The sequence below is a fragment of the Tupaia chinensis genome, unplaced genomic scaffold (genome assembly GCF_000334495.1).
Source record: "Tupaia chinensis unplaced genomic scaffold, TupChi_1.0 Scaffold141165_1, whole genome shotgun sequence".
In the NCBI taxonomy this organism is placed as follows: domain Eukaryota; kingdom Metazoa; phylum Chordata; class Mammalia; order Scandentia; family Tupaiidae; genus Tupaia; species Tupaia belangeri.
Genome location: NW_006201028.1, coordinates 1608683 through 1622695, shown reverse-complemented (window position 1 = coordinate 1622695; position 14013 = coordinate 1608683). Strand labels below are relative to the sequence as shown.

At 41.1% G+C, this 14013-nt stretch overlaps 1 protein-coding gene across 1 annotated transcript in view; it reads right to left on the bottom strand.

The window, feature by feature from the left end:
* SWAP70 (switching B cell complex subunit SWAP70) overlaps nucleotides 1–14007 on the bottom strand; it is a 102559-nt gene extending 88552 nt beyond the window's left edge. Inside the window, exon 1 of the mRNA XM_006162930.3 lies at nucleotides 13897–14007. Within this exon, the coding sequence (XP_006162992.1) occupies nucleotides 13897–13995 (99 nt within the window). The 5' untranslated portion in view covers nucleotides 13996–14007. The remainder of the gene's footprint in view (nucleotides 1–13896) is intronic.
* Between the last annotated feature and the right edge of the window lie 6 nt (nucleotides 14008–14013).

The following is a 14013-nucleotide window of genomic DNA, read 5'->3' as shown; positions in this document are numbered from 1 at the left end:
CCCCCGGGGGGATGGCCACGCCACAATCCCTTCTCCTCTTGGGATCTTGGGCACGCACACACAAACACTTAGCATGAGTTTAAGCCACCAGGTCCAGGACCTGAACCACAGTCAACTACATGGGAGTCCAGCAACATAGCCATTACGCCAACTGCTGGTCCTGGAAAGCCATGGTTTTCTAACTTTTATGTAAAATTTTATATCTTGCAGTGGCCTTTCTTTACTTCAAATAAAAAGGCAATCAAGGAAAAGATACCTAACCTCACAAGTAAACAAAAGAACTAGTACTTTTTGCCTAAATAATAGTATCTGGTGTCTGAGCAGATACCGAGGAGTAAAGATTGCTGGTACTCAACTGCAGAAAGTGAAAGCAGGTTTTCTTGGCCTTGGCATTAATGACACTTGGAGCTCAGTATTGGGGACAGGGAGGTAGCCTACATACACACTGTAAAGTGTGTTTAGCAGCATTCCTAGCTGGAAACATCAAACATCCATGAAAGAAAAATGGCTAAATAAAGCACGATGCATCAACGCGATGAAATCATTCACAGTCATTATAAAAGGATGGTGTCGATCTGATATTAAAAGATGACCCTAGACTGATCTTGGGAAGGCACACACACCTGGGGATGATTTCTCACTTTCTGTCTCTTCTGGCAAATGCATGTGCCCTACAGCAAAAAAAATCTCTCTCAAAAAATAAAAAAATAAAAAGATGACCCTAGCATTGTGCTTAATAGGTTACAAAAACATGGGGCCAGCAGGTGGCATGGTGGTTGAGCCACTGGACTCTGACATGGCGCCCTGCAGTCTAGTCCCAGACCAGGAGGTTTGCTTTCCCTTCCTCTCTGTCTCTCTGTGGTCAAAATAAAAAATAACAACAACAACAAATGAAATTAAATAAATAAATCTTTAAAAAATACATTACCAAGCATATAAAATACTATTCCATTTATATAAAAGGGTATATATATATATATATATATATATATATATATGTACATGCACACGTGTGAATACATGTGTGAGCATATTTATGGCAAAAGGAGCGATACTCACTGAAAAGTTCACTGCATCTGCCTTTAGTTGTGGAATTTCAGGTGTTTAATCTACCTTTGCCTCTATACTATGATGACTGAATATTCTATATATTACCTTTATAATCAGAAAAAAAAAAGCTTTTACATTTATGAAAAATAAACATAGGCTGTAGTCTAAATGTGTCCCCCAGAATTCATATGCTGAAACTTAAATTAGGGTGACAGTACTAAGAGGTGGGATCTTTAAGATCTGCCCTCCTGAATAAGACTAGTGAGGCTGAAGGGAACACCCAAGCCCTTTCTGCCCTTTTGCCAGGTGAGGATCCAGCAACAAGGCACCGTCTTCGAAGCAGATGGTAAGCCTTCACTAGACACTGAATCTGCCAGCACCCTGATCTTGGACTTTCTGGTCTCCAGAACTTTGAAAAACAAAGATCTATTTTATAAATTACCCAGTTAGCAGTATTTTGTTTTAGCATCAAGAATGGACTCAGATAGGGTTCCTGCTAAAGAACACCAATGAAATTACAAAATGTGAAGAGATCATTGTAGGACTATAAAGTTGAGGGAATTAACTCACATGAGTTGTCCACAAAGAAGTATGCTTTGCCATGCCTCACGAGAAAGCCTCACTAAATGGGCAACAGAGCCCCCCAATCTAAAATTTAACTCCAGTCAGCTTCACTATCTCTCTCACTACTCTGTAAGTTCTTCAAAGAGGCCTGTATTTTACCCAACTGTGCAACACCAAAACCCAGCAAAGTACCCAGTAAAAAAGCTATTCAACAAATGTTTGCTAAATGACTCCCATTTAAGAAGTCTTAAGAATGTTTTATTTGGGAGCCAGCATGTGGCATAGGGGTAAGGTGGGTAAGGTGCTGGACTCTCACATGCCGACTGCAGTTCAAGTCCCAGACCTGGCAGCTTGATACTCACTCAGCCAAGCATGTGTGCATGTGTGCATGCATGAATGCCCCAAATTCCAAGAGGAGAATAGAGGAGAAAGGATTATGGCATTGCCATGCCTCCTGGTGGGTGATTTCTCACTTTCTTTCTGTCTCTCTGGTGAATGCATGCACTCTATAGCAAAAATTGTTCTAAAATACAAAAAAAGAATGTTTGATTTTATTTCTCTACCATCTTTATCTATTAGGTTGTAAGGAAAGTCATGATGCATTTTTGCATAGGAAAACATGGAAAAATACATATGACTTTCCCAATGACCTAATAGCTCTGGGCCTTTGAATTTATTTCACTATATAACCATGTTTCCAGAAATAATTTTTCCTGGAATCTCTAAGTCAGACCACTTTTAGAGGAGAAAAAAAAAACAAAATCAAAAATAAATAAATAAACAAATAAAACAAAACAACAATGCCTTACTTAGTAATTGACACCACCAGAACTAGCCAAGCATAACTCATCTGGCCTGAGATTTAGTAAAGCAGTCCAGTTCTTTAAGTTTTAAGTATAGACTTCTGAGGAAAGGACACAATGAGAATTAGCAAGTGTGTGAAAGAGGAGTCTAGAATAAAGGAGAGCATTAGGTGGTTCGATGCAGTACATTCTTTTCCAAGAGAAAATCTGAAGCCCCCCTTGTAGACTCCAGGTGAGGACAAAGGTCACACATTTGAAGTTTATCTCACTGCCCCATCTTCTGACCACCCAGACTCCTATGGTCCTTACGTATAATATGGCTTCTTGTCCTATCAGTCTCCTGAAAAGGATTCTGGGGCAGACACAGAGATGCACCACTCAGAATCTCCCTCAAGAGAGGAACTGCTGCCCAGCTACAAGGATTGTGGTCAGCTCACTACCTCCAGCTGCCTTCAGAGTCCACATCAGCCAATGACCAACAGGGTAGTAATGGCCAGGGTCATACTCTCCACAGGCCAGATCTCAACCAGTGATGAAGCAAAATGGCAGTACCACTTCTCCCCAGAGTGGGAGGACTCTAACATACAATCTTTCCTACAGAGCCCCTGATTTTGCCAAGACTCTATCATGATGTGACAGTTCCTTTTCCCAGTCCCACTTCCTCTCCCCCCACCCCCACTGTTACTCCTCACCAGTAACCCTTCTGCACTCCTAACACTGACTCCACATCTACCTCCTAGAGAACCAACGTGGGACAGACACCTTTTGGTCAAGTCACTCTCCCAAGTTTCTGGCCCTTGGCAATCTGGATTGCTCCCTCCTCTTAGACTTTTTTCTGGTGACATACCATTTTCTATACTCTTCAAAGGTACATTGAGGGATCACATACTCACCCCTCATCCTCCCTATGTGGACATTCCCCAAAGCCCCATTTTCAGCCCTAAGTTCATCTCTGCCCTTATTCTCTTTTATTCTGACCACTTTAAGTCACCCCTGTTCTAATGACTCTCAGATCTCTTTCGGATCTTACCCTCCCAAATGAGCTCTGGTCTCTATGTCTAATCAAAAATGGAGATGTCTACTCTGAATATGCCTCACATCCAAATGATGCAAAGAACGTATCACCTCTCTCCCCCAAAAAAGTTTCCCATCCCAGTTCTGACTGTGGGGTCCCCATTCTCTTAACAACACAACTATATGATCCCCTCTTGTACTCTTTTTCTTGTAGTCTGTCCTCTTTCTGTTCTAATTCTGTCCCAGACAATGGCAACTCCTCTCTCCACTGAGCCAGTGTCCTGTCAGCTTCAGGCTAGCCAGAGTGTGGGGCTGGGTAAACCAAGGCTCCCAGCCCTCAGTACCAGGTGGCATTCTCCCTTTCCAGGCCCCAACAAAGGGCTGCTGCACAGCAACTGTTCCCGAGGACAAGGCCATGCTAACACATCACACTGCAAGGTTCAGTTGGAAGGTAAACCTAGAAATCTCACCTGCTAGTCCACATTTAACAAGTGAGGACACTGAAGCCCAGCAAAGAGAAGTGACCTCCCCACAGCTAGTGGATACCACAGCACAAACCGGCTTCCTGACTCCTCAAGCAGTACTCTCTCTCCTGATGCTTCTGCTCCTCCAAGGGATGCACTTTCCAAACCTTACATCATGGTGTTCTTGTAGAGGAATTTCACGCATCCTTTAAAGTGAGTGACAAATGTGTCCTCTTCTAGGAATCGTCCTCTGACACGTCTCCTCCAATCCTCTCCCCAGGGTAGGGAGGTTCTCTTGCCCGAGTACCTCCCAGTACTGTTTCCTTCATCTCACTGCATTGGAATTACCAGTCTGCTTGTCTCTATCACTCCCAAGGCATGAAGCTCTATGAGGTTAGGAGCGGATCTCTTCTGACCCCCATGGCTATCCTCTGTCCAGCACTCACCAATTCACCCAGATTTCACAGCCAACCCTAACACCTCCCAACGTCCAGCTTCTCACCTGCAGCCGTCATCCCCACATCATGGGAATAATGCCAAAACCGTATCTCTGTCATATTACCTACTCGAGAACTTTTAATGACTTCCCTTCTTTATAGGATCAACCTGAACTAGTCATTCTAACACAGGCTATCAGTCAATAAACATATTAGCTATCTATTCTGTGCAAAAGTATTCAAAGATAGTTAAAATAGAGCTCGTTTCCCTTTAAATCCAAATTTTCCACTATGCCTCAAAACATTCTACTCCACCCAGGGAGCTTCCTGACTGCTCACAAGTATCCCAAGTGCAGGCTCTTGCTCTTACTTACACTCCCACTTACAGTATCTGCCACCTTTCTACGACAGCACTGGACAAGACTGACCCATCCCCTCAAAAAACAGCTGAAGCTCTGCCTCCTCCATGAAACTGTCCTTGCCTACAACCGTATGCATCTTTTCCTCTATTTCCTTTGAATGCCTATAGCAACTCAGGTGAAAACATATGGAATATTTTATATACTTATCATATATATTATGTATATAATATATATATATATATCCACATATGTAACATAGAATCTTTAAAGCCACATTTTAAAAAGTAAAAGGAAACAGTTTAATTTTCTTTTTTTGAGAGAGAGAGAGAGATTTTTGCTATAGGGCACATGCACTCACAAAGTGAGCAATCACCACCACCACCACCCCCATGAAGGATGGCCACACTGCAATCTCTTCTCCATTCTCCTCTAGGGATTATGGGCACACACGCACACGCGCATGGCATGAGTTTTAAGCAGCTGGATCTGGGGCTCAAACTATAGGCCACTGTGAGAGTCCAGTGACATAACCATTATGCCACCTGCTGGTCCCAAGATAAAATTATTTTTAATAATATATCTAGGGGGCCAGCAGGTGATGTGGTGGGTAAGGGCACTGGACTCCCACATGGCCAACCGTGGTCCAAGTCTCGAACCTGGCAGCTTGTTTTCTCACTTTCCCTCTCTTACTGTGTTCTCCCTCTGATTAAAATTAAAATAAATAATAAATAGCTAAATAAAATTTTTAAAAATAATATATCTAAAATGTTATTTCAATATGCAGTCAATACTAGGAAATTATTAACTATCTTAATTTTTTTTGGTACTAATCTTTGAAATAAATACCAGGAGTTTGTTTGTTTGTTTGTTTGTTTATTTATTTATTTATTTTAGGGTTTTGCCATAGGGCATGTGCACCCCCCAGAGAGAGGGAGAAAGAGGCAGAGAAGGAAAGTGAGGAATCATCTCCCCAGAGGAATGGCCATGACGCAACCCCTTCTCCTCCATTCTCCTGGGATTTTGGGAGTTCTCGCGCAGGCACACAGCGTGATTTTCAAACCACCAAGTCCAGGACTCTAACCCCAGTCAGCCATGTGGGAGTCCAGTGTCTTAACCACCATGCCACCTGCAGCCCCACACGGTATATTTTAGACATAGAGTATATCGCAATTCAGACTCACCACTTTTCAAGTGGCCAATACCCAAATATGGCCAATGGCTAACATACTGACAGCATGGCTTTCACACTCATCTTCCACACGCTCTAGAACTTGCTTAGATACATATACTGTCTTGTAGTCATTTCATTATATCTTCTTGACTAAACCACTAACATGCCTCAAGGTAAGGGACACTGTTGTATTTTTCTTCCCTGGTTGTCAACAAAAAGTGCTCAGTAGATTGAAACCTTCAAATTCATACAATGTTTTATAGATTCATTTTCTTCAACATCTGTGTTTGGTAGGAAATAAGTGGCTAGTAGAATTTCTACTGTCTTACTTAAAGACTATCTGTTCAAGCATGCATGTTTGTTACATGTCTTACCATTCCATTTTTTTTTTTAAGCCAGAGGGTATGTGCACTCACCAAAAAGAGTGACAGAGAGAGAGGAAAGGAAAGAGAGAAAGCACTTGTTAATGGGTTACAGTCACACATCCCTTCTCCTCCATCTCTCCATCCTGTCGGGACTCGGGGCATGCATGCACACAACATACTCACAATGTTTTTCTTTTTCTTTTAAACAATCATTTATTTCTTTTTTTTTTTTTAATTTTGCTATAGAGCATGTGCACTCACAATAGAAAGATAGAGAGAAAGGGAAAACAAGAAAGCAAGCCGCCAGGTCCAGGACTTAACAGGGTCAGCCATGTGAAAGTCTAGCACCCCAACCGCCATGCCACCTGGTGTCTCCCCCCACCATGTTTTTCAAGCTGCAAGGGGTGGGATTAGAACTGTGGTTGGTCTTGTGGGATCCATTCCCTTAACTTCCTAGCCAAAAGGTTAGCCCTGTCATTCCCATTTAGCAGATCATCTTAAAATACTAGAAAGCAAAGCAAGTTTTCCAAAGTCACCCAGGTAGAGAACCTCAGAATTCCGATATTATCCAATCTACCAACAATGTGATGTCCCATAACCTAACAGCGAGACATGAGTCAGCTGCTCACCAGCTCTCCAGGCAACAGCCAACAGGCCAAGCATCCTGAACTAAATAAAGGGACTGATGGGGTTGTGCTGCCTGGCAAGGCAGATGGCACCCATCTTTAGCACCCCATTCTCCAGAGCTGCCTCTCCAGTAAAATGTAATATCTTTCAACTTATCCAAACAGCTAGAACAACTATTATCCTAACTAGCCACCACTGCTTCTGGCTGGTATATGATGCTCACAAAGAACAATTTCTTGCTCCAAAAAAACTTCCAAAGAAGTAAGAAGTATAGAAGGCATTGAAAAAAATTCTCCCAATACTGCAGAAATTTCTCCCAAATAACAAAATCTCTTAATATGAAATTCAAGTGTATGCATATTTCCTCCTAAATACCTTCCCCTCATTTGCTGAGAACTGCAGATTCAGGTAGACAGACTGTGAGTAAAAAAAGAAGGAATATGAAGCTGGAGCCAAGATGAAGGACACAAAGCAGAAAGTATGGCAGAAAAGTAGTTTCATGAACTGCCACCCTGTGTAGAGGAAGGAAACTGAGGCAAAGGACTACCTTAGGCTCAGGTGGTAGGAAGTGAACAGGTCATGAGAAGGATTAAGCAGCAGTCAGAGTACCCAGCTACATTCTGATGTGCTAATGGTTCCTGGGGGGACTAAATGTTCATAATAACCCTCACATTGAGGAGGGGTGAGAGAGGCCTACTGAATGATAGCAAACTGCTTAAGTGGGAAAAGATTCCCCAAAGCCTCTTCTGTCCCTAGCTACCTTACTATGTATCTCTGGGACTATGGTGAGACCCCAAAGAAAGCAGAAAATGGGGAATCAGGAAGGATAATAGATCTGGGTCATACCATCAGAAATGCACTGGCTATTAAGATGGGCAGCCAGACACCAAAAAAGTACCTCATGGGGCTGGCAGGTGGTGTGGTTAAGAGCACTGGACTCCCACCTGACTGACTGCAGTTCAAGTCCTGGACCTGGTGGCTTCCTTTCTCACTTTCCCTCTCTCTCTCTCTTTCTCACTCTATCCCTCTCTGGTCAAATTAAATAAATAAATGAATAAATAAATAAAATAAAGTTAAATAAAACACTTCTTTAAAAAAAAAAAAAAGTGCCTCACTGTTTGTGTATTATCCTCAATAAAGCCAAACGTTAAACGTATGGTTTTTTAATTAAGAGGTTTTCGCTATAGGGCGCGTGCGCTCGCCAGACAGAGAGAGACATAGAGACAGAAAGCGAGAAATCACCCCCCAGGGAGGATGGTCACGCCGCAATCCCTTCTCCTCCATTCTCCTCTTGGGATCTTGGGCACGCACACACACACACACCCGGTGTGAGTTCCGGGACGCGAACCACGGTCGACTATGTGGGAGTCCAGCGACATAGCCATTAGGCCAACTGCTGGTTCCCGAACATTAAATGTATTTAAGAAAAAAAAAAAAAAAATCCAAGGCCAGTAGGTGGATGGTGGTTAAGGTGCTGGACTTCTACATGGCTGATCACAGTTCAAGTCCTGTACCTGATGGCTTGCTTTCTCACTTTCCCTCTCTGTCTTTTTCTCTGTATCTCTCTGGTGAGCACATTTGCCCTATAACAAATGTAAATAATAACAAATAAAGTTAAATAAATAATTCTTGAAAAAAAAAATTCCAAGATATCTCCCTAAAACACTTCTAGCCTTAGAAATAGAAAATAGGAATAACCCTGAATTCATTATCATCATTTTAAGATTTAAAAATATCTGATAGTCTCAGTATTTAGAGAATTGTCTTTACTGTCTTATCTCATGAAATATAAAAAAACATTTACAGGCTCACTCTTGACCCCAATTCTCTTGGCCCATTTTTTAAATTAGATTTTTTTTTTTTGTTCCTCAACATAACACAAAAGATGAGAATACTATACATGCCAAATTCACAAGAATGAGCCACATTTTTGTACACTGTATTTCACACAATATAAAAGCCCTTTACTACAATTTGGTACCTTTATTATTTTCAACTGACTACTGTCCTGACTCAAATACTTTTCTAACTAGCAAGGTTAACATTTTTTATGTTAAATACCTTGGAAATAGAATATATGATATTATTTACAAAATACACAAACTGACTACAAAGGAAATAAGAAACATTTAGTTGAAAATCTACCATTGAGAAAGGAATAAAGATTCCAACTACCCATGTTGTTCCCCAAAAATATTTTCATTTAGCTCCTCCCTAGAATTATAATTTTTCTTCAAAGAGGTACAATTTAAGAAGAAAAAAATAAAAGCTGTTTCTAAAAACAAGATAATAAGAGCCAAATAAAGCTTACTTTAAGACAGTTCTAGCACTGATATATAATTCACACTTCAACCATAATTGCAAAGAAAAGTCATAATAGAGGTGACAAAAATACCACTAGATTTTGCTGCAGTTACGAGAAAAACCACTTACTATAATTTAACAATAAGGGTATTAATGTTAAGGTACACTTTGATCTTTGGAAGGAACGTAGGAAACAAAATAATGGTTACCCCCTGGGCAGAAAATGAGTATGAGTCAAGAGTTAGGGGAAACTCACTTTTTAATTTTATAAGTATAAATACCTTTTTAATTTTATACATTTTATACCATGTATGCATGAACTATTCAAAAGAAACTTTTTGAATAGTTATTGAAATACTTTTTTATCTTCTTAGAATTGCAAGTATTTCTAAGTAACAGTAGAGAGATAGTATCCTTCAGCAAGAGTACTGAATTTTTTTAATGAGGAGTTTTTAAATTTATTTATTTAACTTTATTTATTTATTTATTGTAACTTGACAGGGGTTGGGGGTGGTGGTGGAGGCGTGAGGGGTTTAAGAAACACACCACCAGGTCCAGGACTCAAACCCCAGTCAGCCATGTAGGAGTCCAGTGCCCTTAACCATCACACCACCTGCTGGCCCCAAGACTACTGAAATTTTAAGTAATTTGGAGATAATTTTTTTAAAGAATTTTAAATTTTATTTTATTTATTATTGTTATTCAGTTTGACCAGCGAAACAAAGAGAGAAAAAGCAAGCCTCCAGATCCAGGACTCAAACTGCAGTTGGCCATGTGGGAGTCTAATACCTTAACCACCACATCACTTGCCAGCCCCTAGAGATAATTTTCTTTTTTTAAAGAATAAGTTCTCATTTTTTTTTATTTTATTTATTCATTTACTTTTAATTTGACAGAGAGAGACACAGAGAGAAAGAGAGAAAGAGGGGAAGTGAGAAAGCAAGCCACCAGGTCCAGGACTTGAACCATGGTCAGTCATGTGGGAGTGTCCAGCACCTTAACTACCATGCCACCTGCTGGTCCCCCTGGAGATAATTTTTAAATATCAGTACAAGATGTCTCTACTTCAAGCATTATGCCCTATACCTATATCCATGATGACTTCTGCAAACTTACAGCATAACCTAAAAGCAGTACTGTCAGTTTCGGGTGGAGGCATATTAATAAATTCCTAGAATAAAGACTCTATACACCAATGTCCCTCATTCTAAAAAAGAGAAAAGTAAGGATAAAGGGTATAACACCAACCAAATTAAGGAAGAAATAGGTGGAAAACCTCCATTTTCTCAGCTGTATTGAGTACCTAGCATCTCCCTACAGAAAAAGGTTCAGTTAATCTTTCTCAGTAGTTTTCAATCTCCCACCATTTACCACAGTGCTTAAACTGCATTCAAAACAAGTAATACAGTCTTAAACCATTTAGCTTGTTTTAAGAAAGGGCTATTCATAAATACAAGTTTAAAAGCAATAAGGTCAGCCATGATGGCCTGCTCATAATTATCTGAGTAATATAAGTTTTATCTATATAAAGAAAGTGACTTCTTTAATCATTTATCTCTTAATTTGTCTACCAAAACTTAAACTCTTCTGTGACTTTGGACAAATCATAATTCACCTCAGAAGCTTCATCTACCTTATCTATAAAATTAAGGGATAATCTATAAATACCTGGGGGAAAAAAAACATAAATCTTTCTTTTTTTATTTTAATTGGAGTGGTTTTTTGCTACAGGGCGTGTGTGCTCGACAGAAAGAAAGCGAAAAATCACCCCCCAGGGGGGATGGCCACACCGCAATCCCTGCTCTTCCATTCCCCTCTGAGGATCTTGGGTATGTATTCAGGCGCACCTGGCATGAGTTTAAGCCACCAGGTCCAGGGCTCAACTGCAATCGACTGCATGAGACAAGCAACATTGCCATTACGCTATCTGCTGGTCCCAATCTTTCTCTCCTTTTAAGAGGTTTAAAACAGAAATGAGCGCCAGCCTATGGCCTAAGGGAGCTGAATCTCTTACGGTCAACAGTGGTTTGAATCCTATGCCCAACAATTTGAAACACTCCAGGCAATGCCCATATATGTCCAAAATCCTGAAAGGAAGGAGAAGTAGAGAAGGGACTGCAGCATGCCCACATCCCAGTAGGAGGTGCTTTTTCCCTCCTTCTCTGTCTCTTAGTCTTTCTCTGGCAAGTGCACACACCCTCTGTAAATTTCATAAAAAGTTAAAATATGGGGCCAGCAAGTAACAAGAAGGTTAAGGTGCTAGATCCCACAGAGCTGGCTGACTGCATGGTTCCAGTCTAGAACCAGTGGCTTGAAAATTGCGTGCCCAGGATCCCAGGAGAAGAGTAAAAGAAAAGGGATTTTGGTGTGGCCATCCCCCTGAGGAGTGATTTCTCACTTTCTCTCTCTCTCCCTTTCTCTCTCTCTCTCTTTGTCTCTGGCAAGCTACATGACCTATAGCAAAACTAAAAAACTGTTAGAAACAATGTTGAAAACAAAAAATATAATACTGTCTGATGAGGTTTTCAATGTATGTAGACAAATAAATACAAAAATTACAATATAGAACAGGTTTTCAATGTATGTAGACAAATAAATACAAAAATTACAATATAGAACACTATATAGACCTATATAGTGATAAAATTTCTACAATCCTTTTAGAGTGAGTGCCAAAATAGTATTTTTAAATAGACTATGAAATGTTAGGTATGAATACTAACAACCTCAAAAAAAAATACAAAAAAAGTAAAAAACTCAGTATTAAAATGGATACTAACATAATCAAATGATCCAAAAAGAGAAAGGAAAAGAGAAACAGAGAAACAAAAACCAGAGAAGACAGAAACCAAATAATAAAATAGTAACCCTAAATCTAACCCTATCAATAATAACATTAAATGTAAATGGTCTAAATAGATCAATTAAAAGACAGGGATTATTAGAATGGATTAAAAAACAAGACATAACTTAATGCTATCTAGAAGAAACCCACTTTAAATAAAAAAGTATAGGTAAATTAAAAGTAAAAGCAATAAAAAGTAAAATGCAGCTCTATAGTTACCAAAAACAAGAAACTATGGCATATCTATATTACTTAGCAATAAAAATAATTATTTACACATACAACAAGATGGGAAAATCTCTAAATAAAAGAAGCCAATCTCAAAAGGGTATATACTACATGATTACATTTATATACACTGTATAAAAGGCAAACTATAGTAATTAAGAATACATAAGTAAGTGCCAGAAGTCTGGGAATGGGGAAGCATGAGGGAACTTTTGGAGAGAATGAAACTGATGGTGGTGGTAGTAACATGAATCTAAACCTTGTTAAAACTCATACAACTGCTTCAAAATCACGCCAGGTGAGCGGGCTTGTGTGCCCAAAATTCCAAGAAGAGAATGGAGAAGGGACTGCAGTGTGGCCATCCTCCCTAGGGGATGATTTCTCACTTTCTCACTTTCTTTCTCTCTCTCTCTCTCTCTCTCTCTCTCTTTCTCTCCAGGGAATGTATGCACCCTATGGCAAAAAAAAATCATAAAATAATAATAATAATTCATAGGACTATACACCAAAAAAATTTAATTAAGAAACAATTTCAATGTATGTTAATTTTTAAAATAAAGTAAAATTAAGTAGATTATATACATGGGCCCAGAATTCCAGACGATGATTCTATAAATGAGAAAAAAAAAAAAAAAAAAAAAAAAGGAGGGGTAAAAGTTAGGGGAGGGAATGCTAAGTCCTACTGGCACAAAAGCTCCTGCTCATAAAATATTACTGCATAATATATACAAAGCCAATTCATCTTCAGAAATTACTTTTTCAGAAGAGGCTAAGAAACTCAGGCATTCAGATCCAAAGTGTGTATATTTTTAAATGCCGATGAATGACTCTTCTTGTCTTTCTATATTTTATACTTTCAAGAAACTGCCAATTTCTCCTGGCTGAGTGCCACTTACTCTGCTTGAGGTCACCCAGTTTACAAGCACTCCTTTAAGTATACCTTAGACTCTAAATGATGCGGTCTTTGGCAGCTACTAAAAGGTCTCTGCAAAAGCAGCTCAAGGGCAAAAGCAGCCAGAAAGATCAGTGCCCCACCCGGAAACAAGGTCCCCGAAGGACAGCATACACACTGGTTCCAGACCTGGGGACTCACAAGCCAGAAAGCGTCCCTCCCGCGCCGCCAAAGCTTCCTAAAGCAGGACGCCGGAGGCCGGGCTCCGGGGCGTTTCTCCCTTCCTGGACTGCCCTGGCGCCTGGGGTGCAGCTGGCAGTCTGAGGACGGCCCTGGTGTGGGGCTGGGGGCTGGGGGCTGCGGAAGGCTCTGCCGGTGACCTCAAGTCCCTTCCATTCCCAGAGTGAGAAGGAACCTCCGGGAACCGGTCTTACGGAGCTTCCCGCCGCTCTCTCCAGAGTCCCAAACTTCGAAACTTTGTAGGTTCTCGCAAACAGAGAGCCAGACGCCCCTCGCGACCCGACCCTCGCCTTTCCCAGCTCACTCGGCACCCCAAGGGGACTAATATGCCCGCCAGACGGCACAGCCCGAAGGCAAAAGGGAGACAGAAAACGCCAGGTCTCGCTTTCTAGCCCCTCAGCCCGAGCAGGCCGCCCGGCCGCATTCCAGCCCGCCGCTCCCAGGTCACCGCCCGCGGGTCCCGCTTCCACCTGGGGGCCGTGGGGGGAAGTGGGGAGCGCGCCTGGACCGGGGCAGCGACCGGCGCCCACCTTGAGCTGGGACTTGGAGACCTTGCCGCTGTGGTCCAGGTCGAGCGCAGTGAAGGCGTGCCAGATGGCTTTGAGCAGCTCGTCCTTCAAACCCCCCATGGCCGGCCCGCTGCTCCG